This window comes from Aythya fuligula, chromosome 2, assembly GCF_009819795.1.
Source record: "Aythya fuligula isolate bAytFul2 chromosome 2, bAytFul2.pri, whole genome shotgun sequence".
NCBI lineage: Eukaryota > Metazoa > Chordata > Aves > Anseriformes > Anatidae > Aythya > Aythya fuligula.
This window is the reverse complement of record NC_045560.1, coordinates 54,571,332-54,594,921: the sequence shown is the minus strand read 5'-3', so window position 1 is coordinate 54,594,921 and position 23,590 is coordinate 54,571,332. Positions and strand designations below refer to the sequence as shown.

Genomic DNA, 23,590 nt, shown 5'->3' with positions numbered 1-23,590 from the left:
TTCCAACTCAGGATATTCTATGATTCTGATGTTATATTTGAAGCCTCTTTTTTACACATTACTTAAATTCTTCATTTTTGATAGTTCACTGGGGTATGTTCATGAAAATTAGGGGACACAGGGACACATAATAAATTCAAAGTAAATTCAAAATGTTTAATAAACTGCCCATGAAGTTTTTGTTTGTTTGTTTGTTTGATTTTGTTTCATTTTTCGTTTTCCTGACTCAAATTTAATGATGAAAGCATCCCTGAAACATACTGGGGTTTCTTGGAAAAATGAGAAAAGTTGTTCTTGATTTAGATTTTTTACTAAGTGACTACTTCTGGAAATCTTTTGTGAAAAACCAAATGTGTTCAGATTCCGCTTTATGGTTCATTGGTACATTATACAGTGCAGATTTTTTAACAAGGAGTACAATCATCCATGTTGTATTTCTTTGCTCATTTTTTTTTTTTCATTTAATTTGTTATGATATTCAAATTTCTACAAGCAGATGAGTTTTTCCCCTTTCTCCTGAGCCAGCTAGGACAAAGAAAAGCATACATTTGACATGAGGTTTTATATGCCGTTTTAAATGAAAACTTTTTTAACATTAATTTACAAATAGAGAAATACACACTTGCAGGTATGCTGGTGAAGATATTTATACAAGTATTTAGTTATTCAAGAGAACATAGATAGGCAAGCAAACCATAATCCTAACATACTTTGCCTTGCATGCTATCAGGTCTTGGTATAAAGTCAGTTGTTTGCTACAAATGTACAGGTAAGGATACAAAGGTTAAGTTATCATTAGGTGGCTTATATTGTTAGCTCCTTTCATTTCCTCAGTGCTTTGCCAAGTATGCAGCAAGCCCTGTAAGAGTGGAATCCTTTTAGGACTCCTTGGAGTCATTTTTAAGGCTTGACTAGGAACAGATACTGGGGAAAAAAAAAAAAAAAGGGAAAAAAAAAAAAAAAGGAATTCTGACTTGCAGTGGTAGAAATAAGATAAGGAAATACTTTGTTAGAAAATAGTGCATAAGCCTTTCTCTCCTGTTGTATAAAATATGACTGAAAACTGTGGTAGGCCTGAATTCCTGTTGAGGACAAAAGATCTCCACGTTACTCACATTAGTGGTAGCTGACATGGTACATACTTCAGCACTTCATGGCTGCGAAGCTCCTTGCTTAAGTTGAGGCCCGATATATTGTGCTCCTCACCCCACATCTTGTCCTGTGCTACATGTCCCATGCAGTGCTACAGGCCTGGGGGAGAGTGGCTGGAAAGCTGTGCAGAAGAAAAGGATCTGGGGGTGCTAATTGATGCTCACCTGAACATGAGCCAGCAGTGTGCCCAGGTGGTCAAAAGGCCAATGGCATCCTGGCTTACCAGGGAGGTGATCGTCCCCCTGCTCTGGTGAGGCCGTACCTCAAGTACTGTGTTCATTCTTGGGCCCCTCACCACAAGAAAGACATTGGGGTACTGGAATAAGTTCCAGAGGAGGGCTACAAAACTGGTGAAGGGCCTGGAACACAAGTCCTATGAGGAGTGGCTGAGGGAACTGGGGTTGTTTAATCTCAAGAAGAGGAGGCTCAGGGGAGACCTTATTGCTCTGTACAACTACCTGAAAGGAAGTTGTGGGGAGCTGGGTTTCAGCCTCTTCTCGCAAATAACTAGTGACAGGACTACAGGGAATGGCCTCAAGATGCACTGGGGATGTTGAGGTTGGAAATTAGGAGACATTTCTTCTCAGAAAGAGTACTTACAATTGGAACAGGTTGCCCAGGGTGGCGATGGAGTCACGATCCCTGGGGGTGTTTAAGGAAATGTTGGAGTTGGTGCTTAGGGACATGGTTTAATGGGTGACATTGTTAGTAGGGTGATGGTTGGACTAGATGATCTTGGAGTTCTTTTCCAACCTTTATGATTCTATGATTCTATGTGTCCTTTCAATTAATTGTAGTTTTAAAAGTACAACAAGACAAAAATGTAATAGCTATTTCTGGAATAACTAAAAAGTCATTTTAAAGACCTCTCCAACAAATCCACTGTACTTGGATGATATTTAAAAAAAATACATTAGTCAATGAAAGCCAAGAGAAAATTGTAACCAGAGCATCATCCTTTTGGAAAGTTTAATTTGAAATCCTAAAGAAAATTAAATATTACACTGATTAGGTAGCTTTTTTATTCTCCCATTTTATTTATTTTTGGACTGCAACTTAACTGTGGAATGCCAGGTGCCGCTGTAATGGGAAAAGCTGCAAAGATTCATGCATAGCATTTCCTCTGCATGTACTGTGTAAGTTCATTAACTTCAAGGTTCCTTTTCAATGTTCACAAGTCAGGGTAGGGTGAGAGCGTACTCCATTCACAGAGATAAAGAATCCTTCCTCAAAAGTGGCATCAAAATTAAAAATGCTTTTAATAACGACGTCACCAGTTAATTCCCCCTTTCCCAGGTATACATGTACAATGAGAATCTCTGAAGACTAGATTTAATTTATGAGTTGAAGTCCATAGAGGTGGTTTCTCTGCCACTCTTGCAGCAGCTTTGGAGAGATATTAGTATTTATAATTTCTCTTTATCTACTGTTCTTGCACTGATGTGGTGGTTTCACCATATTCTTTGTCCTGCACTTCTATAAGAGAGTGGAGTCATTGCTTCATAGTACCTCCTCATAACTCTTCTCCTGCAGAAACAAGAATTTTTAAATATGTTTGTGCCATTTCAGACTCACCACAGGAAGTTATGCTTAGTTAAGCATACCATAAAGATAGAAGCACAGCACAACTCTGTGTGATTACTGGTAGTTGCAACAGTTCCCTAGCAGTAGCAGAGGGATCAGATGAAAAATATGAATTATTAAATAAGTATCATCCAAGATGATTGACAATCTGAGACACCTGGGGAAAAAAAATAATAAAAAAAAAAAGGTTAGTTTTTAACTGAGTATGTTTTCATCAAAGTGGAAATTTAATTAAAGGGTGAGTTTAGAGAACACCATAAATCAAAACTGTGGACACATTACTGAGACAATAATATTTTTTTAATTTATTTTTCAACCTTTCACAGACGAACTGGAGGGATCCATACCATCTCTGTTTTCAGATTATGTTGTATTGTTTCGATTACAGATTTAACATTTTACACTATTACCTTTAAATCAACCAACCAACCCACCAAAAAAAAAAAAAAAAGGAATAAGGAAAAGGAAGTATTGTTCTGATATTGCAGATGTAGAACTGAAAACAGAGGAGAAAATTACTTTGAGTGACAACAAATTATGGTAAAAAAAAAAGAGAAATTTAATCATTTAATGCAAGTCTTCTGTGACAAAGAGACAAAACTAACCAGTAAAGCGAAGCTTTACAAAAACGCCAGGTATTGCATTTTAATACCGAGTTGAAAGTAGCCTGGAGTAGTGGTAGGATTGAAACATGTTTGTTTATTTACATGTCAGGTTAAAATTAAGCCCAATAAGATAGTTTCAACACTCTTCTTTGAATTCCAACAATCACCTTGTGTTTGCTTGTCATCCTGATGAAATAAGCACACATTGGGAAAAAGGAATATTTATGAGAGTAAAAAAAGAAGTAGGTAAATGTGAGATGAAAGATAAACAGGAAAGTGCAAGAGTTAAGCTGTCTGTCTTTGAGTTATTTGAGTTACAGCTAGAAAATTATTTGTTTCAGCAAAATCAGCAAAATACCTAAGCTTCTGTATAAATGTGATAGCAAATACTGAAAATGAGACAATGAAACTTAAACGTTTTAGGAAAGTTTCATTACAAAACCCATTTACTATGCTTTTTTTTTTTTTCCTTTTCCTGTATTAAATGTAATGAAATGTAACCTTTACTGTGTTTCATTAAAACCTGGAAAATCAATTTCTTGTTCAATAAATTTAGAAATACTGAGAAATTGGTTCAAAACTAATTAAAATATGAACAAGAGAATAATTTCTCTATAATTACAATTGAGGTTTAGAAACTACCCTAAGAGTGAAGGGAAAGAACAGTACCTGAATACACCATCTGAGATTTTGAAAAGTTCCTGCCTTTTCAATTATGTACACATCTGTTAACTTTGGGGGAAGGAGTGAAAATAAAGAGTAATGCTGTTGTCTAAAGACTAATATCATGATGCTATATATTCCAGATCTGTTGCAGAAGCCACAGAGGTTGATCTCAACATGAGAGTTGGATTACATACAGGAAGGGTACTTTGTGGGGTCCTGGGTCTCCGAAAATGGCAATACGATGTCTGGTCAAATGATGTGACTTTAGCCAATGTAATGGAAGCTGGAGGGTTGCCTGGGTAAGTATGAGGAACAAAAACAAACAAACAAACAAACAAAAATATATATAAAGAATCAGATACCTGTATAGGTGAGGAATTTATTTCCTTTGCAGAATTTGCAATGTAATCACTATTGATGAAAAGGATTAAGGGTTTTGTACAGTAGGAGTAATCATTGCATTATATGATGTCCGCTGTGGAATTGTCCAAATGGTCTTAAGATTCATGTTAGTAAATAGATTAGATTAGAAGTAAAATGTTGAAAAGAAAAAGAAGAAGAAAAAAGGATTTCTCTTAAACATGCACATAAACCTACAGCCATTCCATGAAGCACGTCCTAGAATTTGAAGTACTCCTTGGGTGTCCTTGGACTCAATTTACAGAATCACAGAATTGTCTAGGTTGGAAGAGACCTCAAGATCATTGAGTCCAACCTCTGACCTAACACTAACAAGTCCTCCACTAAACCATATCACTAAATTCAACATCTAAACATCTTTTAAAGACCTCCAGGGACGGTGGCTCCACCACTTCCCTGGGCAGCCCATTCCAATGCCTAACAACCCTCTCAGTAAAGAAGTTCTTCCTAACATCCAGCCTAAAACAACCCTAGCACAACTTTAGCCCATTCCCCCTCGTCCTGTCACCAGGCACGTGGGAGAATAGACCAACCCCCACCTCGCTACAGCCTTCTTTAAGGTACCTGTAGAGAGTGATAAGGTCGCCCCTGAGCCTCCTCTTTTCCAGGCTGAAAAAGCCCAGCTCCCTCAGCTCCTCCTCATAAGACTTGTTCTCCAGACCCATCACCAACTTCGTCGCCCTTCTCTGGACTCGCTCGAGCACCTCCATGTCCTTCTTGTAGCGAGGGGCCCAAAACTGAACACAGTACTCGAGGTGCGGCCTCACCAGAGCCAAGTACAGGGGGACAATCACTTCCTTAGGACTGCTGGCCACACTGCTTCTTATACAAGCCAGGATGCTGTTGGCCTTCTTGGCCACCTGAGCACACTGCTGGCTCATATTCAGCCGACTATCAACCATCACTCCCAGGTCCTTCTCTGCCTGGCAGCTTTCCAACCACTCATCTCCCAGCCTGTAGTGCTGCTTGGGGTTGTTGTGCCCCAGGTGCAGGACCAGGCACTTGGCCTTGTTGAACTTCATACAGTTGACCTTAGCCCATCGGTGCAGCCTATCCAGATCCTCCTGCAGAGCCTTCCTACCCTCGAGCAGATCGACACATGCACCTAACTTGGTGTCATCTGCAAACTTACTGAGGGTAAGATCCCCTCATCCAGATCATCAATAAAGATGGCTGGCCTCAGTACTGAGCCCTTGGGAACGCCACTAGTGACCGGCCTCCAACTGGATTTGACTCCATTCACCATGACTCTTTGGGCCTGGCTATCCAGCCAGTTTTTAACCTAATGAAGCATACACCAGTCCAAGCCACGAGCAGCCATTTTCTTGAGGAGAATGCTGTGGGAAGCAGTGTCAAAAGCCTTGCTGAAGTCAAGGTAGACCACATCCACAGCCTTTCCCTCATCCACCAAGCACATCACTTTGTCATAGAAGGAGATCAGGTTAGTCAAGCAGGATTTGCCTTTCATAAACCCATGCTGACTGGACCTGATCACCTGGTTGCCTTGTAAGTGCCACATGATGACACTCGAGATAATCTGCTCCATGAGCTTCCCTGGCACTGAGGTCAAACTGACAGGCCTAGAGTTCCCCGGGTCTACCCTCTAGCCCTTCTTGTAGATGGGCGTCATGTTTGCTATCCGCCAGTCGACTGGGACCTCCCCCGATAGCCAGGATAAATGATGGAAAGCGGCTTGGCCAGCTTCTCCGCCAGTTCTCTCAGTGTCCTCGGGTAGATCCCATCTGGCCCCATCGACTTGCGTACATCCAAGTGCCGTAGCAGGTCACGAACCATTTCCTCATGGATAGTGAGGGCCACATTCTGCTCCCCACCCCCTTCCACCAGCTCAGGGTACTGGGTATCCAGAGAACAACTGTTTTTGCCGCTAAAGACTGAGGCAAAGAAGGCATTAAGCACCTCTGCTTTTTCCTCATCTTTTGTAACTAATTTTCCCCCACATCCAGTAAAGGATGGAGATTCTCCTTAGTCCTCCTTTTTGCGTTGATGTATTTGTAAAAACATTTTTGTTGTATTTAACGGCAGTAGCCAGATTGAGCTCCAGATGAGCTTTGGCCTTCTATTTTTGTCCCTGCACTGCCTCGCAGTATCCTTATAGTCCTCCCGAGTGGCCCGCCCTCTTTTCCAAAGATTATAAACCCTCTTTTTTCTCCTAAGCTCAAGCCACAATTCTCTGTTCAGCCAGGCTGGTCTTCTTCCACTCCAGCTCATCTTTGGGCACGTGGAGACAGACAGCTTCTGCGCCATTTAAATTTCCTTCTTGAAGAGTGCCCAGCCTTCCTGGACTCCTCTTCGGAAGGGAGGCCCTTCTGAACTGCCTCTGAAGGGACTCTGCCAACCAGTGTCCTGAACAGTTCAAAGTCGGCCCTCCGGAAGTCCAATACAGCGGTTTTACTGGTACCCCTCCTGGTTTCTCCAAGAATGGAGAACTCTACCATTTCATGGTCACTCTGCCCAAGACAGTTTCCAACTACCATATCTCCCACCAGTCCTTCTCTCTTTGTGAACAGCAGGTCTAGCAGGGCACCTCCCCTGGGAGGCTCACTAACCAGCTGTGTCAGAAAGCTATCTTCCACGCTCTCCAGAAAACTCCTAGACTGCTTTCTCTGGGCTGTGTTGTGCTTCCAGGATATGTCTGGGAAGTTGAAGTCCCCCATGAGAACAAGCACTGACAATTTCTCAACTTCTGTCAGCTGCCTGTAGAACTCATCATCAGTCTCCTCATCCTGATTCGGCGGTCTATAACAGACCCCCACCAGGATGCTTGCCTTGTTGGTCTTCCCGCTGGTCCTAACCCATAGGGACTCAACCTTATCATTCCCAGCCTCAAGTTCCATGACATCAAAACTCTCTCTGATATAGAATAGAATATATATATGGAATATATAGAATTTAAATGTACACTGTTCATTTTCACAAATATGCTTATATGTGCTTCTGTATGCAACTTGCATTTGGACTGGGATTTACCACCTTCTGTTGGATATTTGCAAGATTATGATTTGCTGAACAGGAAGTCAATGGTTAAGTTTTTTGGTTAAGTGAATTTCTGTTTGCTGCATATGTCATTCTGAGACAATTTTGGCAGTGTGTTTTTGTATGTTCTTTACCTTGAGGGTTCCCGATGGAAAATAAATAAATAAATAAAAAATTAAATAAAACAGACCTGAACATAATTAATAGAGAAGAGCAGTAACAGCTTTGAAGATATCTCCTGGGAATACGTTTCAAATATAAGGGTTCCTTCAGGAGGAAATGTGAAGATAGTTTTGGGGATAAGCAAACTCAAAACTAGAATCATAGAATCATTCAGGTTGGAAAAGACCTCCAAGACCATCTGGTCCAACCATCTCCCTACCACCAATACCACCCACTAAACCATGTCCCTAAGAGTGTCAAAGTTGACTGTGCTGCCAAAACAAAGTGGATTAGAAAGCTGCCTTAACGCAGAGTAAGTAAATGGAACATGTCACAGCTGTGAAGAGAAACAAAAAGAGAAGAACAAGGAGTTTCTTCTTTATGTACATGACAGACTTGGAGTGTGGAGCCACACATTTCAAACAGCAGGCTGTTTTTCCAAGCAGGCAGTGAGGTAAAGGCTTAAATCCATGCAATGTGAAAGATGATGTGAAGACTTCCACTTTCTACAAATCACTGAATCTGCAAGGTTTTGGATAATCTGCAGTTACTGTTTTGGTCATTCTGCTTAAGTTTAGAAAAAAACATTTAATAGAAACATTTTTGTGATTTTTTGGCTGAAAAGACAGAGCCCATTATGATCTTTTTCATGAGTGTATTACACTAGCAACTACCTAGTAATACATCTTAGCTATGAAGAACATCTTATTTTTCTCTCCAGGAAAGTTCACATTACAAAGACCACCTTAGAGTGCCTAAATGGGGACTACGAAGTAGAACCAGGATATGGACATGAAAGGAATAGTTTCTTGAAGAAACATAATATTGAAACATATTTCATTGTGCCATCCCATCGGAGGAAGGTAGGCTCCACAAATTCTAGCTTGTTTTGTGGCATGTTTTTTGTAGTTTAATAACTGTTCTATGATAGTCTGAAACAGAGGCAATATCGGTATTTATTGTTTCTAAAATCTTTTAAACTCTTGAAATTAGATCTTTTGGTTTTGGTTGAGGCAGGAACACTAAAAAAGCTAACCTTGTACATTACCTAGAAAAGAAGATCACTATACTTTTGAAGTTTAAAGTTAAAACAACTTTTCACTTAACCCACAAAAAAAGAAAGCTTTTGGTTTATTCAGATTCTGTAATCATTGCATTAGAAATGATATGGTATGTTAGTCTAAAATGTAATTCATTCCTATCTTCCACTTCCATTCAAAATTATATTTCTGAATATTAATGCTGGCAGCCTGACTATTTTATCTTGCTCTTTAATTCCCATATTTCCATGACATTTTACTCACACACTCCTAACACTTTCTACAACCTCTCATGATAGTAATGACTCCTTTGGTAGGCCTGGAGGAGTCCCTACTTAATAGATGCAGAAAAAAAACTATTTACAGACTTGTCATGCCCATAGCAGAAAAGACAGTGAAATGAATTCAGCAGTAACCGAATTAACATTCCCTGGAAATCTGGAAAAGTTGCCATGTTGTCAAGCTGTACAACACAAGCCTGTTTATCTAGGTCAGGAGAAGAGGCTGGAGTCGATCATCCTGCTTTTAAATGTATATATAAGTCTACCGTAGATCAGATATTTATGCTCAAGCTGAGTAAATTTTCTAAGATTATTGCAACAAAGAATATATTCTCTGTCCAAAACAGACAAATAGCTCCAGTGTTTTCTCCCGCTAAGCTGAGCTGCTCATGACAAATTGAACATCATTTCCCTTCCTTTCTCTGCCACCTCAGACTCCCACAATGATTTTGGCTATCCCTTTCCTATCCTAGCTGCCTTTCCTCATAGATTTTGCCAGGCTCCCCTCTCTTTTCAGTGCATTCCTTTTGTCAGACACTCGGAGAAGTTCTGGGAAAAGAGAAGTACGTCGGCAGTGTTGGAAGCGACAATAATATTTTCTGCACCTTTCTTTCTTTTCTGCACCTTTCTTTCTTTTGGTGGAGAACAGAAAATGGAAAGTGTGGAATGAGTAAGATTTTAGCTCATTTGAGCAGGAACTTCTTAGATGTTGCTAAGGATTTAGCCACGCCTGATAGAAATGGATGTGACACCTCATTCTAGCCAGATTTTCAGAATAAGGAGAGAGTCCCATCAGTGCAATGGTAATTTCTTGAGTTGCAGTGAAGTTGGTGATAGTTAGTGACCTTCAAGCAGGTTCATTCACAGGCACACCTTTCTTCCTCAACCAGTTACTGAGTGCACCTCAAAAGTAAATGCTGAAAAACTGTAAATTTCATCTAATTGGTATGTCCCAACAAAAACAACTAAGCAATGATCCTATTTAGGACAGTCTGTTTTTATGCTACAAAATAACTTTTGTGACATCAGTAGGAGTCTTGAAAGGCCCTTATCCCATTTAAGCATGTTCAGTTTGTTCCAAACCTCTCCATATCAAATGATGCTTATCTTAAAAGTTATCTGCCCTCACATATGTATTACTCTTTATCTCAGCCGGACAACTCAGAATACAGACTTTTGCAAACATATTGTCCAAGTCTCTGCCCAAACAAGTTTAAATCAGGGATTTGACCTTTAGAGAGAAATTTTAAAATATAAGTCTCAAAGTAAGTACGGAAACAAAAAAAAGATGAGGTTTTGAAGTGAATTCAAAGCTCCATGCTTGAGGATGTTAGCTAACTTTCCATTAACATGTTTTTGACAAAAATATAACCAGGGAAAAATAGATCATCCTGAATTCCAGGTCAGCAGTCAGGTTCCTGGTCTGAATTTGATTATCTGGAGAGTTTTTCTGGAAAGTCGGGGAGTCAAGTCACCACAGAATTCTGATTCTGATGATGAAAGCTACTGCTGCTTTATACCAGAAGGATTGCTGCAAGGGTGTTTTATTATATGCTTCCTCTAAAGCGTCTTGGAGAGATGGAATAAAGCATAAAGGAGAGATGGAATATCCTTGTCTGCTCTGAAAATCACATGATCTCGTGTTTTGTTCTTCTGCTAATCTATATGATTAGACTCCATTTTAGATAGTAGGAAAGAAAATAGGTCGAAAATCAGTGGGCTAAATTCTGTTTTCATTCTCAGTAAGAGGTTTTTGTTGCCTTTCTTGAAACCAGAATTAGTTCCTAAATTAACCAATCTCTCTTCCTGAAAAAAAAAAATATATATATATGAAAAAGTATGTTGCTGATTGTCACTACATTTGTTTATCTTTTTTTTTTTCTTGTCTGCTGTTTTAACTCCCAGAGCATTATGTATCATTTCATAATGCATAAAAAAGGGAGAAAAGGCAGTAAGTGCATCTATTACATGTAGACATGTATTCTCTCAGCTGCACTGACTGAAGAATTTCTAAGAATAGAATCTTGACATTCACATATTAAAGTAAATGAAGCCAATGCATGTTTAATGTGCAAAGATGAGAGCTTACATATGAGCACCCATTCCTTTTTGTTTGCAAGGCTGCTGAGAAGCTGCTGGTGACTGCTGAGAAACAACTCAGTTTGTCATCAGCCACATAAACTGAATGCCATGTTACCCTGGGTGTCACTGATGGATTTGTAGAAGTGACAGATGCTGCAGTACAGCTTGGCTGACATCAGCTCTCTGGCGTGCATCAGTGCAGTGTCAGCCAAACTGGCAGAAAGAAACACTTCATGAATTTTACAGATATAGACAGCCTTCTCCACTGGACTCAAAACAATCAGTACATCACTTTGCTGTTTGTCATAGTATACTACAGCCATCCCCAGTCTTTGTACACTTGCATTGGACCACAAGATACTAATAAATAGCTGTAAGATAAACACCTGCTATATCCTCTCCTACCTTGATTCAGTCATTAAACCTTCAGAGATATAGAAACAGAGGACTGGCCCTGAAGCACAGACAAGATCTAGCACCCGTAGGTGAATTCAGGTATCTGCTGTTTTACTATTGTATTCCTTCCCCTGGAGCCTCATTAGCTGAAATGCGAAGACATTTTTAGTTCTTTATGCATCATCTCTGAGATTAATATGAACTGACTGTAGCAGGGATGATTCCAAGAAGAATGAAAATCAATATTATCTGCAACAGATGGCCAAGAATCTGTTGAACTTGAAAGATAAATAATTTTTTTATTGTTAATATTTATTTAGAAGGCACATACCCCACATTTTCCCTTATTTGATGTGCCAGAAAGACAGATCAACTGAGCCAAGAATGAGAACAGTATATGAAGACTCATTCATGTACCAATTACATTAAAAATGTGAATAAATTATAAAATGTTCCCAATTATTTTAATCATTTATTCAGTCAACTGACAACCAAAATTTTGTGATCTGATAAGATTACTAGAATGGTGTATAAGCTAAAACGTGAGAGGAACTTAGAAAAGACCACTGAGAGTATTCTTTTCTTTTTGTTGTATTCAAGTCTTTTATTTTGGTAGATACTATATTATTCTATTACTGTTACTGTTATTTACTATTTGCTATTATTACTATTATTTATTGTTTATTTTTATTATTTAGCAACAATTATGCATGTTTGACTGGATAACATTCAGCTTCTAAACCCACTTAGTTTATCAGATAGTTTATCCAAAGGCATAAAGACTTTTTTTTTTTAATGAAATTCAAAATTTTGGTCACCTTTATTTAAAATCTTACATAAATATTCTTCTTAAATATTACATAATAATACAAAATGATATAGCCCAAATAGAAACCAAGTTTCTAGTTCTGAAAAAGCTAACACATTTATTTTAAATGACATCTGTTATTTCTTCATATTGTATATAGTTTCTAAGCCATGTAGTGATATGACCAAAATATTGCACTGAGACAAGATTTGAACAATTAGATTAAAGTAACTAGCCACAAGTCTCAACACATATATGAAAATCCTCATCTGATCTAGTTAGAAAAATTTATCTCTTTCTGATACATTAAATATTCACAAATCCATACTCTATGCTTTAGATACATAGATGTTCTTAGTATCATCAAATGTCCTGAAGTATAGTAAATATTACTCTGTTTATGGATGTTATTAGAGGGAAAAACAAAACAAACAAACAACAACAACAACAACAAACTAGGCCAGATCCTGTCAATCTCAGAGCCCCTTCTGGGAACTTTATACTCATGCTTAGACCCCGCTAAATAATTTTCACTGTTGATTCCTCAGTAATCTTTCTCACTAATCCTGTTCCAGCTTTCAAATTTCGTGCTTGAAATTCAATTTAAATTTCTTTTAACAGAATGGGTCTGTTTTTCAATAGAATTCTTTCTTTTTCATTGGCAGCACCAGCATTAGGCAAAGTATCTTTGCATCAGTTTTATGGCTGGCATAGTAGACTCGCAGATGCTCAGCTCAGTAGCAAGCTTAACTAGTCTACTTCACTAGAACTATTATTCTCATGCAGTGTAACACATCCTAAGATTTGCCTATGTCTGCAGTGATAGCCAGGTGGATTTTTCTTAGGCTTACTTACTTATATTTTCTACATTAATTCACTCTCTACCTGTGTCTCTCTAATTTTGCGAAAGCACATTATTTTCTCTAGATGAGAAACTAGCCCAGTCCAGACAATTAAGTACATTTCCTGAGGTACTTCTCTGGATAGCCAAGCAGTGGTAAGAAATTATGAAGTTTTTCTAAGGAGAAAGATTTCTCAGAACATGTAATTGTTTCCATTTACAGAAGTGGGCCTGCCATCACTGTTAGTCATTGCCAGCTTAAGGGAACCTGCTTCACTTGAGTAACTTTGCCAGGTCAATATAACCTTTGCCAGGTCATATTTGCAAATACAAATAATCCCACAGACCATTAATGGTAGGCAATAGAGATGTTTCCAAAAAAAGGGAACTATAAACATTATGAAAATCATAGATAAAGTCTATAGATACATTTTATAAATGATTCCTATATATTCATAAATGCATCATGGATTCTAAAACATACCTTGACTGTAATGACTAATTAGCTTAATAGGTTGCTAAACACCACCTGCAACTTTTCTACTAATGTGCTAGTGAGTTATGCACCATGTATTCAAATACATTTGTTTTATTTTATTTGTGGCAATGTAAATCACACAGTGTCTGCATCTACTGTTTGAATAGTGCATATGATGGTTGTTCATGAAAAGTGAGTACCACATCTGTTCACATTTTGGAAACTAGCTATACAGTGAATGCAATGAAAAATAAGTTTGAAATATTAAAAGACAGAGAAAGAGAGGGAAAGACACATTATATTTACAACTTCTCTTCAAATATTTCTCTGAAGGGGCTGACATTTATCCTTCTTACCGTACCTTGTACCTACAAAGACATGCCAGGCAGTCTCAGAAAATCCTTCTTTAGCTTGGACAGCCATAACATACTATCTGAAATCTCTGAGTAATGCTATGACCACTCTGAAAATCACAACTAAAATGGTTTACATCTTTTCTGAATACTTGTCTAGTTATTCAGCTGGAAGTAGATGACAGAGGAAGGGTGTTCTGTCTCCCACCTATTTTGCTGCAGCGAATCTGCAGAAAAATGATCTAAAGACGGTGCTAAAATTTCTATTTTATTTTTGTCCAAAAAATAATTATGACCAAACCCAAATACCAGCAGTTTATTTGAGAAGAGAACTTAATGCAATAGTTGAAGAAGAGATCACTTTTGTCAGTCTTAAGATTTTAGGAAAACTTTACCCAAAACCTGGAAGTTAAAGAATCCTCTTAATAAGCAAACACAGCTCAGGAGAATTCTTTGGAAAGTACTGTTTAAAATGTAAAAATTCTTGTAAACATTAGAAATTTGTAATGCAGTTATCTACAGCACATACTTGTGGCATAATTTATTGTGAAGTACAGATGGATTTGACAGCTCGAAAGGTTGATCATTTAATTTCTTTGACTCATGATCTGCCTATCAAGGCAGAAATTCTTTCTGCACACCTGAGATTCATTCTGCATGACAACAGGTGCAAGAAAAGTGGCAAAGACTGTCACATCATTGTCATATCTACCATAAACAGATGTGATTTTACATTTCCTATATTGCAGTCCTCTCACCAAGGAGTGGCTGGAAAGTAAACAAATTTTCTATCACTTTGTTGCTTGAAAAGGCAGTATTTTTGATTTGGAGCCCAACATCCTCCTTTACTATTAATCAACATAACTTTGTTCCATGAAACAAATGATCTGCCTTCAATATTAAAATAAATCACTAGGCCCCATACTTTTCCACCACAAGCAACAGGTTTTGTCTGCTTATGTCTTTCTTCTAGCTGATTTGACATTTTTCCCCAGTCTTGAATTATTCTCATGTAATAGCACAGAGTAGACAAAACAGATTGCTTCATGATTACTTCTGTGTTTTGTATAAATGAAATACTTAGTAACTACATGTGCTTACCTTCTGGCTTAATTTGTAAATCACTTTTATCTGTGAATCATTGTTAGCATCTAGTGTATTTCACAAGTATAACTGCCCATTTACACTCTTGAGACAATTTCTTTCATGTATTAATAATATTTTCTTAAGCGAAGTAGTTTGATGTGTATGATTGATGCATTACTACGGCATTTCACAGCATGTTGTTAGACTTTGCCTGACTTCACAGAATCACAGAATTTCTAGGTTGGAAGAGACCGCAAGATCATCGAGTCCAACCTCTGACCTAACACTAACAAGTCCTCCACTAAACCATATCCCTAAGCTCTACATCTAAACGTCTTTTAAAGACCTCCAGGGGCGGTGGCTCCACCACTTCCCTGGGCAGCCCATTCCAATGCCTAACAACCCTCTCAGTAAAGAAGTTCTTCCTAACATCCAGCCTAAAACAACCCTAGCGCAACTTTAGCCCATTCCCCCTCGTCCTGTCACCAGGCACGTGGGAGAATAGACCAACCCCCACCTCGCTACAGCCTTCCTTAAGGTACCTGTAGAGAGTGATAAGGTCACCCCTGAGCCTCCTCTTTTCCAGGCTGAAAAAGCCCAGCTCCCTCAGCTCCTCCTCATAAGACTTGTTCTCCAGACCCATCACCAACTTCGTCGCCCTTCTCTGGACTCGCTCGAGCACCTCCATGTCCTTCTTGTAGCGAGGGGCCCAAAACTGAACACAGTACTCGAGGTGCGGCCTCACCAGAGCCAAGTACAGGGGGACAATCACTTCCTTAGGACTGCTGGCCACACTGCTTCTTATACAAGCCAGGATGCTGTTGGCCTTCTTGGCCACCTGAGCACACTGCTGGCTCATATTCAGCCGACTATCCACCAATACTCCCAGGTCCTTCTCCACTAGGCAGGTACAGGACCAGGCACTTGGCCTTGTTGAACGTCATACAGTTGACCTCAGCCCATCGGTGCAGCCTATCCAGATCCTCCTGCAGAGCCTTCCTACCCTCAAGCAGATCAACACATGCACCTAACGTGGTATCATCTGCAAACTTACTGAGGGTGCACTCGATGCACTCATCCAGATCATCAATAAAGATATTAAAGAGGACTGGCCCCAGCACCAAGCCCTGGGGAATGCCACTAGTGACCGGCCTCCAACTGGATTTGACTTCATTCACCACTTGTTTTAAAAAGTTCATCTTAGTAAGGAAAGATTCTCAATAGCCTCTAAAGTAGATGCTGAAAATTTTCTAATCATCATCATGTGAACAATTAAAAAAAAAAAAAAAAAAGAGAGGAAAAATGTGGAGGAATGGTTAAGTGAAATAGGACACGTGGATGTTGGGCAGTTAAGAGGCAATGGGCTAGTAAAGTACCGTACTCAACTCACATGAGTCTGGCACGTACACAGCTGGCTGAGAGCCAATCAGGCTCAAGGACACGATGCCCTTGAGCGATTGGGAAAGTCCCTAAGGCGGGACGGTGGCTAAAAGAAGGAGGAACTACCTGAAAAGAGCGGGAAATGTTAGCCAATCCTGAGCTTAGTTTTTGCAATATGTATGAGTTGATTATGTTCGAACTAGATAAAAGGCGACAGAGCTATCCATTAAGGTTGAAGTTCACTGTTCACTCATATTGAGCGTCTGTGTCTTCCTTCCGTCGACAACAGAAAAAAGCTAAAGGACTAAATTGAGTGAAACGATGGGTCTAAAATTACTGCATTCATTATTTATTTATTTTTATTATTTCAATTCAAACTGAAGCTCCATTTATATTTGTAGGACATTTCCTTCTCTGTAAATTTGATTGATTAAGTCTGTTTAGGTCTGCATGGACATGCCACACATTTCTCTAATTTTTTCTTTCTTTTTTCTTTTTTTTTTATTTTCCAACTGTATTGTATTTGTGTTTTCCACAGAGCACTTATGGCCCAAGAAATCCATCCATACGTCTAGCAGTTCCCTTGGACGTTTTTGCATTTGTCTCTACTTGTCCTGTCCACATTGTCTCAAGAAAGTCTTTGTGATCATTATGCTTTGCCAGCTTTCCGAACTAATTCATTTTGAGGATATTTTGACATTAGTGTTTACTAGCCCTTTTGAAGTGCTAGAGTTTAGATTCCTGCTCTAAATAGTAACAGAATAAGAGATCTTTACAGCTAATGCAGGGCATGTGAAAACTCCAGCTACTCAAACTCTCTCCTTTGATAGCATACCACATGCAAAAATACATTTGGCAAAAGTGGTCTAATTTGAAATGTACCTAAGTATCTAATTTGGGGTACACACTAGGCACACATTGAGTATTTCTGTTTTCAAAGTGATGCTTGCCTGCAGCTGCCATTGCTGTCATGCCTAGGAGAGTCCAGCCTGGTTTGTATTTTGAATATCTGACAACTCCTGAAGAATTTAACTAAGAGATTTAAATGCCTAACTTGAACATTTTAAGTTTTAACACCCCATTTATACCTTAGCAGAATTGTTTTAAAAGATAGACACAGTGTTTTGATAGAAGCTCTAGATTATTTCTAGTTGGAATACACACACCCCAACACTGTAAGTAGACTACTTGTGCTACCACCCAGCAAACAGTGTGCTACTCTAGATCTTCAGGACTGTTCCTGCAGTTGCCATGAAGCTGCTACAGCATTTATGATTTCTGTGAAAGTATTTTGAATGTCATTGATATCTTCTTTTTTCAGTACTGTTTAAGCACTGTAGCTGAATATAGCCAGGGGAACAACAGTCTGCTGCTGTTTCTGAGAATCCCAGATAAGCACCAGTGAATCCCTTACTGGAGTATCACATGAGATTTAAACACTGGGGTGTTTTCCCAGAATTTTAATCAGTATTTTTTTTTGTTTCCTGTGTACTTAGAAATGCTCACAAAGCTGTAGACAGTCAGGCTGCTTTCAGAGTGCTTTTAATCCCAGCTCTTAACCTTGTTTGCTGACTGCTTTGCAGCACATAACCAGCCTTTCTAAAATTATGAAGCAAAGGAACAGTGAACAAAATAAAAAATGATCCCAAGGGTTAAAAAAAGGAGTGTGAAAGTAAAATGCATTGACAAAATGAGCTAGGATGAGAATGCTGCACAGCTTTCCTGTAATACTGTCCTAGAGCAAGTTTAAAGAACAGGCAGAGTGAAAGATGTTTTGTTTGTTTGTTTGTTTCATTTTTATTTGTTTTGTTTGATTGTTTATCTTAAGTCTGTTTTAACAGACTGCACTGCATTTCTTGCCATTATCAGAGGCTTACAGCAGAAGGTGACCTTACTGAAATGCTCCACTCAAAAGTTCTCTGTGTAAAAAATGTTGTCCTGCAGTCAAAAGAGTAATGATAATTTAAAATAAGGGACAAGATTTGTGAGATGAAAGTGGGAGAGTTCCTTTGTTTGTGCTTTTTTATGCTGTGTATATATAAGAGTAGAATGGAAAATCTCCAGGCCCAGTGTAGAATCCATAGGTCCAGCAACTATCAGACCAAAACATAAATAAATAAATAAATAAATAAAAAGATATGTATAAAATTATCCATGATCTAGGAACTGCCATTGTGCCCTACTTGTGTGTATTGCAATGTCTTTGGCATGTTTAGGGCCTTGACCAGCCATGAAGAACAGAAGATATATGTGTTCCACACATTTTCATAGCATGGCACAGTACCTGGATTTGGAGGGGGCCTCTGGAAGGTCTGTGGTCAACCTCCCTGCTCAAATCAGGGTCACCTTCACAGCTAGATCCACTTTTGAAATACAACAGGTTGCTCAGGACAGAAGCATCCAAAAAATGCCACAGTTTTTGCAGTAGTTCACTCAGAATGACATGAAGAAGGGGGCCCACAGTTGACTTCAGATGATTTTAACTGTCACAGATATGTTTTGCCAGCAGATTTTGCAGTGGCTATCCCTGCTAGAGTGGAGACTGAGGCAGACAAAGCTTCAGGTGGCAAATGTAGTCTTCCACTCCCAGCTTGCAGAAAGTGCCTAAGGCTTCATTCTGCCATGAGTGATGTTCCTCTGTCCTGCAAATGTGCTGTATTGGAGGAGCTGTGCCATCAAGTAGAAGGAGTTCCTGGAAGAAGTGAGCAGATTGCACAACATCAGAGAAGATGAAAGGGGGATTGATGGGATCTTCTCTGTGATCCAACAACTTGAAGACCCTCAGACCCCAACTGTAGGAGAGAAGCTGGCAGTATCCATACCCCACTGATGAGGTACATGTAACCTCTGTATGAAGGGAAGGGTGGAAGCTGATTACCTCTGGTACCAAGAGAAAGGCTCCTGCCCCACCTAGAGGCTTATATCTACAACATAGGTTCACTGCCCTCAGTGTTGAAGAGAATTCAGATATCCCTACAAGCAAAGAAACTTATCCCTCTAACCCATGCAAGATCACCAGGAAGAAATGACAAGTCATTGTAATGGGTGACTCCCAATTACAGGGGACAGAGACACCCATTTGACTTATCAACTAGAGAGATTTGCTGCTTACCAGGAGTCCAGTTCCAGGATATTGTGGAGGTACTGCTGAATCTCACCCAGCCCTCTGAATACTACCCCCTCCTGTTACTCCATGTAAGCACAAATGATACTTCCAGGGGAAATATCTGGCAGAGATCTGGGGAAAATAATCAAGGGCATGGAGTCCAGGTGGTTTTCTCTTAAATCCTCCCAGTGATGGGAAAGGTTGTGAGGAGGACACTGATAGTACAGGTCAATAACTGACTATAGACCTGGTGCTGGTGACAGGGTTTGAGAGCATGGGACCCTGTTTGCAGATCAGCATCTGTTTGGGAGAGATGGGATCCAGCTCATGAACTTGGGCAGAGCTATTTTTTTTTCCAGTAGGATGGCTAACCTCATAAGGAGGGCTTTAAACTAAGCATGAGAAGGGAGGGAGAAAGTAACCAGCAACCCTGTGTTGGACAGGGTTGTCAAGAAAAGGGCATGGGGTGATATGACCATGAGGGATCACTAAAGCAACAAAATGGGGCCTAAGCAGGATCACCTATAGCTTTGCATGTAAGCAAGGAACTGACTACAAGGCACCAATATGGAGAAAAGCCCTAAACCCATTCTGGGATTCCAGCATTCCAGGGAACCTCTCTGAGGTGCCTATATACTAATGCAAGGACCATGGTGAATAAGCATGATCAGTAAGAGCTGTGTGAAGTTGCAGGGCTATGATCTTGTTGGGATCACAGATATGTGGTGGATTGAGTCCCAAGAATAGAGTGATGCAATGGAGGGATACAGGCTCTTTAGGAAAGACAGGATGGGAAAATGAGAAGGGGATGTAGTCACTTATATGAGAGAGAAGCTGGAATGCATGGAGCTCTGCCTGAAGATAGATGAGGAGCCAACTGAGAGCTTACATGTATGTTAAGGGGAGGACAGGTAAAGGGGACATTATAATGGGTGTGTGCTGCAGGCCACCTGACCAGGAAGAACAAGAAGATGAGGCCCTCAACAGACATACAGGAGAAGCCTCATGTTCACAGGCCCTGATCCTCATGGGGAACTTTAACCACCCTGATGTCTACTGGAGGAACACAGCAGGACAGAAACAATCCAAGAGGTTCCTGGAGTGTGTTGACAATAACTTCCTCCTCCAAGTGACAGATGAGCCTACAAGGAGAGGTGATCTGCTGGACCTCATACTCACCAAAAATGAGGGCCTTGGGAATGTGAAGGTCACAAGCAGCCTTGGCTGCAGTGACTCTAAGATGGTGGTTCAGAATCCTGAGAGCAAGGGAGGAGGGTGTAAGCAAACCCTGGACTTCAGGAGAGCAGACTTCAAAGATCTGTTTGGACGAATCCCATGGATTAAGGACCTGTAGGGAAAAGGGACCTAAACAGGCTGGTTAAAATTCAAGACTCACTCCCTCTAGAGTAGTCCATCCCAATGAATGAGAAGTCAGGCAAAAATGCCAGGAGGTTCAAACACATAAAGGAAACACACAGATGATGGAAGTAAGGATAGGTAACCTGGGAAGCATACAGAGATGTTGTCCAAGTATCCAGGGATGAAGTTAGGAAAACTAAAGACTAAATAGAATTGAATCTGGCCAGGGATATCAAAGACAGCAGGAAGGGTTTCTGTAAGTACATCAACAACAAAAGGAAAATTAGGGAAAATGTTGTCCCACTGCTGAGTAACATGGGATACCTGGTTACACAGGAAATGGGAAAGGCTGAGGTACTGAATGCCTTCTTTGCCTCAGCTTTTACCAGCAAATTGAATGCTGCAATCCTCTGCTCTGCTGCAGAACATGGCTACACCGGAGCTGGTTGTATCAACTACATTATTATTGCTACATTAGGAAAATTTGTAAATAGAGTACCTGTCCAAAAAGTATGTTTTAGCTGTTGAGAATGTTAGCTCAACGGCTGATCACATCTGCCGTACTCAAGTGTAACAACTATTTACTTGGTGTCCTGAGGAATACTTAGTGTCCTGAGGAATACCTAAATTATATTTACTGTATGAACAACCTTGTAGATCATCTTCTGTGTGATCACTGCAACACAGCACAGTCTTCTGTCAGGATGTCCTGAAAAGAGTTCATACTAGGAACCTCTTAACAGAGACTTATGTTGAACTATATTTGATCAAGTGACACACTAGTGTCCTTTTAGATTCCAGTTGATGACTGTGCACTACAGTGCTGGTAATATTAGCTGGCTTTAATCAGATTTTCAGTGTACAATAAAGTACATAGGCACACATAAGAACCTTTCCACATTTGAAACAGGCCATATATATCTATACATATATAAACATATGTAACATATCCATCTGTTAATAAAAATGTTCAAGTATTTACACACAATTCATTTTTGTGTTTCGTGAACAGTGTAACTCACTAAACAGTGTATTGGTAGGCCAGTAGGATATACTCTTGATTCTCTAGAAAGTGCAAGTGCTTAACTGTGTGTTAAACAGCATAGCAAACTAATATCTGAGATGCCATTCAAAATATAAGCATAGCGTCATTTACTTCCATCTCTCTAATTTAGATATCCTTGAAAACATGCATTAAACAAATGCTTACAGATAATACATACTTCTTCATTCCTTGATAATTAAGTAATGATGTAAACTGTTCAGTAAATCATAGCATTGTGAGAACCAGACAGCAAAGCCGCAGTGTCATTTGTGAGGTTTAGGACATTTAAATAAGAATTTTGCAGTATGATTTGCTCTGTCTTCTGTATTTAGGAGTGCTAGAGACCAAATCCGCTGCTACTTCTTTATTTTGCTGTTCCAGAATAGGTTAATCTTACAAGCTTAAATTCCCATTCTGTCGTGGCATGGGGTCCTTCCACATTTCCCATGAAGCTGCTTTACATATTTTACATGCCAGAAGCATGAATAACATTGGTATAAATGCTAAGGGCAGAATAAAGGATTACTCTTTTTCTATCTGTGAAAGCATCTGAATGCATACTAGAGGTTTACTAAAGTCAGCAAGAGTTAAATACATGCTGAAAAGTTAAGTTAAGCAAGAAAATATTTCTCTTTGCTGAACTGTGAGCTCTGTTGTAAAATGGAAAAATTATACTCAACCCTTTGAGAATAATTCTCTGTGGTATAATGCTTCATACTTTGAAGAAATGAGATTTAAGGTATAATTTCAGTGTGTCACAATCTCTTTCTGGGGCATGTATGTATCTTTTAAGCAAAAGCAATCCTTTTCTGATTTTAATGAGTTTACCAGTGTCTGAATTAACAAAATGAGGAAATAAGAATGAGACAATCATATTTTTAACTTAACTTACTAAGAATGTTAATTTCCTCCAAATATTTCTTCTATTTCCAGATTTTTTTTTTCAGTTTAAAGAAATAAAAATGTAGCCTCTTTTATGAATTTGTCATTATTTTTAATAGTCTACATTTCTATGTAGACTATGTAACTATTCCCAAAATGTTAACTATAAGTTTAAATATTCTGTATAATAGATTTTATGTACTAGATTAAAAAAAAAATTAATAGTCTTCATATGTAAATATGTAATGTTTATCAAAATGCATTGCTTCTTGATCAGATTACTGCTTTGTTCTAAACACTAGATGATACAGATATCTGCAGGTATGTATGGGAATGTTAATGACAGTTATAAATACTATTTTTTGATCAACAGATATTTCCTGGACTGATTCTGTCAGACATTAAGCCTGCCAAAAGAATGAAGTTCAAGACAGTCTGCTATCTGCTTGTTCAGCTCATGCACTGTCGTAAGATGTTCAAAGCAGAGATCCCTTTCTCCAATGTCATGACGTGTGAGGATGACGATAAGGTAATTCATATGGACTCTTTAAGTATCGGTTTCAGGGTCACATAAAGCAGACCTGCTCTGAGTATTTGTGGGATGGCCTGGCCAGCTGCTTCATGTGTTCCTGCTGCGGCTAGAGCTATCTAATGACCACAGCAATGGGAAATACATGCAGTCATCTCACACTAAAGACAAAATTTAATTATACCAGGTCTTACATTTGGAGCTCCTCTTGAATAAACCAGCACAGGTGTCTTACATGGCTTTTATTAAGGGCTTCTTTCAAAGGAATTAGAGATTCTGAGGCTATTTATGCAATTACCAAGAGCTGCTCTTTTGCATCATGAGTCCACCACAGTCTGACA

At 39.2% G+C, this 23,590-nt stretch overlaps 1 protein-coding gene across 1 annotated transcript in view; it reads left to right on the top strand.

Moving 5' to 3' along the window:
* Window positions 1-23,590, top strand: part of ADCY1 (adenylate cyclase 1) — a 155,519-nt gene that overhangs the window by 95,277 nt on the left and 36,652 nt on the right. Inside the window, exons 6-8 of the mRNA XM_032183180.1 lie at window positions 4,148-4,306; window positions 8,305-8,446; window positions 23,094-23,249. Of these exons, the coding sequence (XP_032039071.1) occupies window positions 4,148-4,306; window positions 8,305-8,446; window positions 23,094-23,249 (457 nt within the window). The remainder of the gene's footprint in view (window positions 1-4,147; window positions 4,307-8,304; window positions 8,447-23,093; window positions 23,250-23,590) is intronic.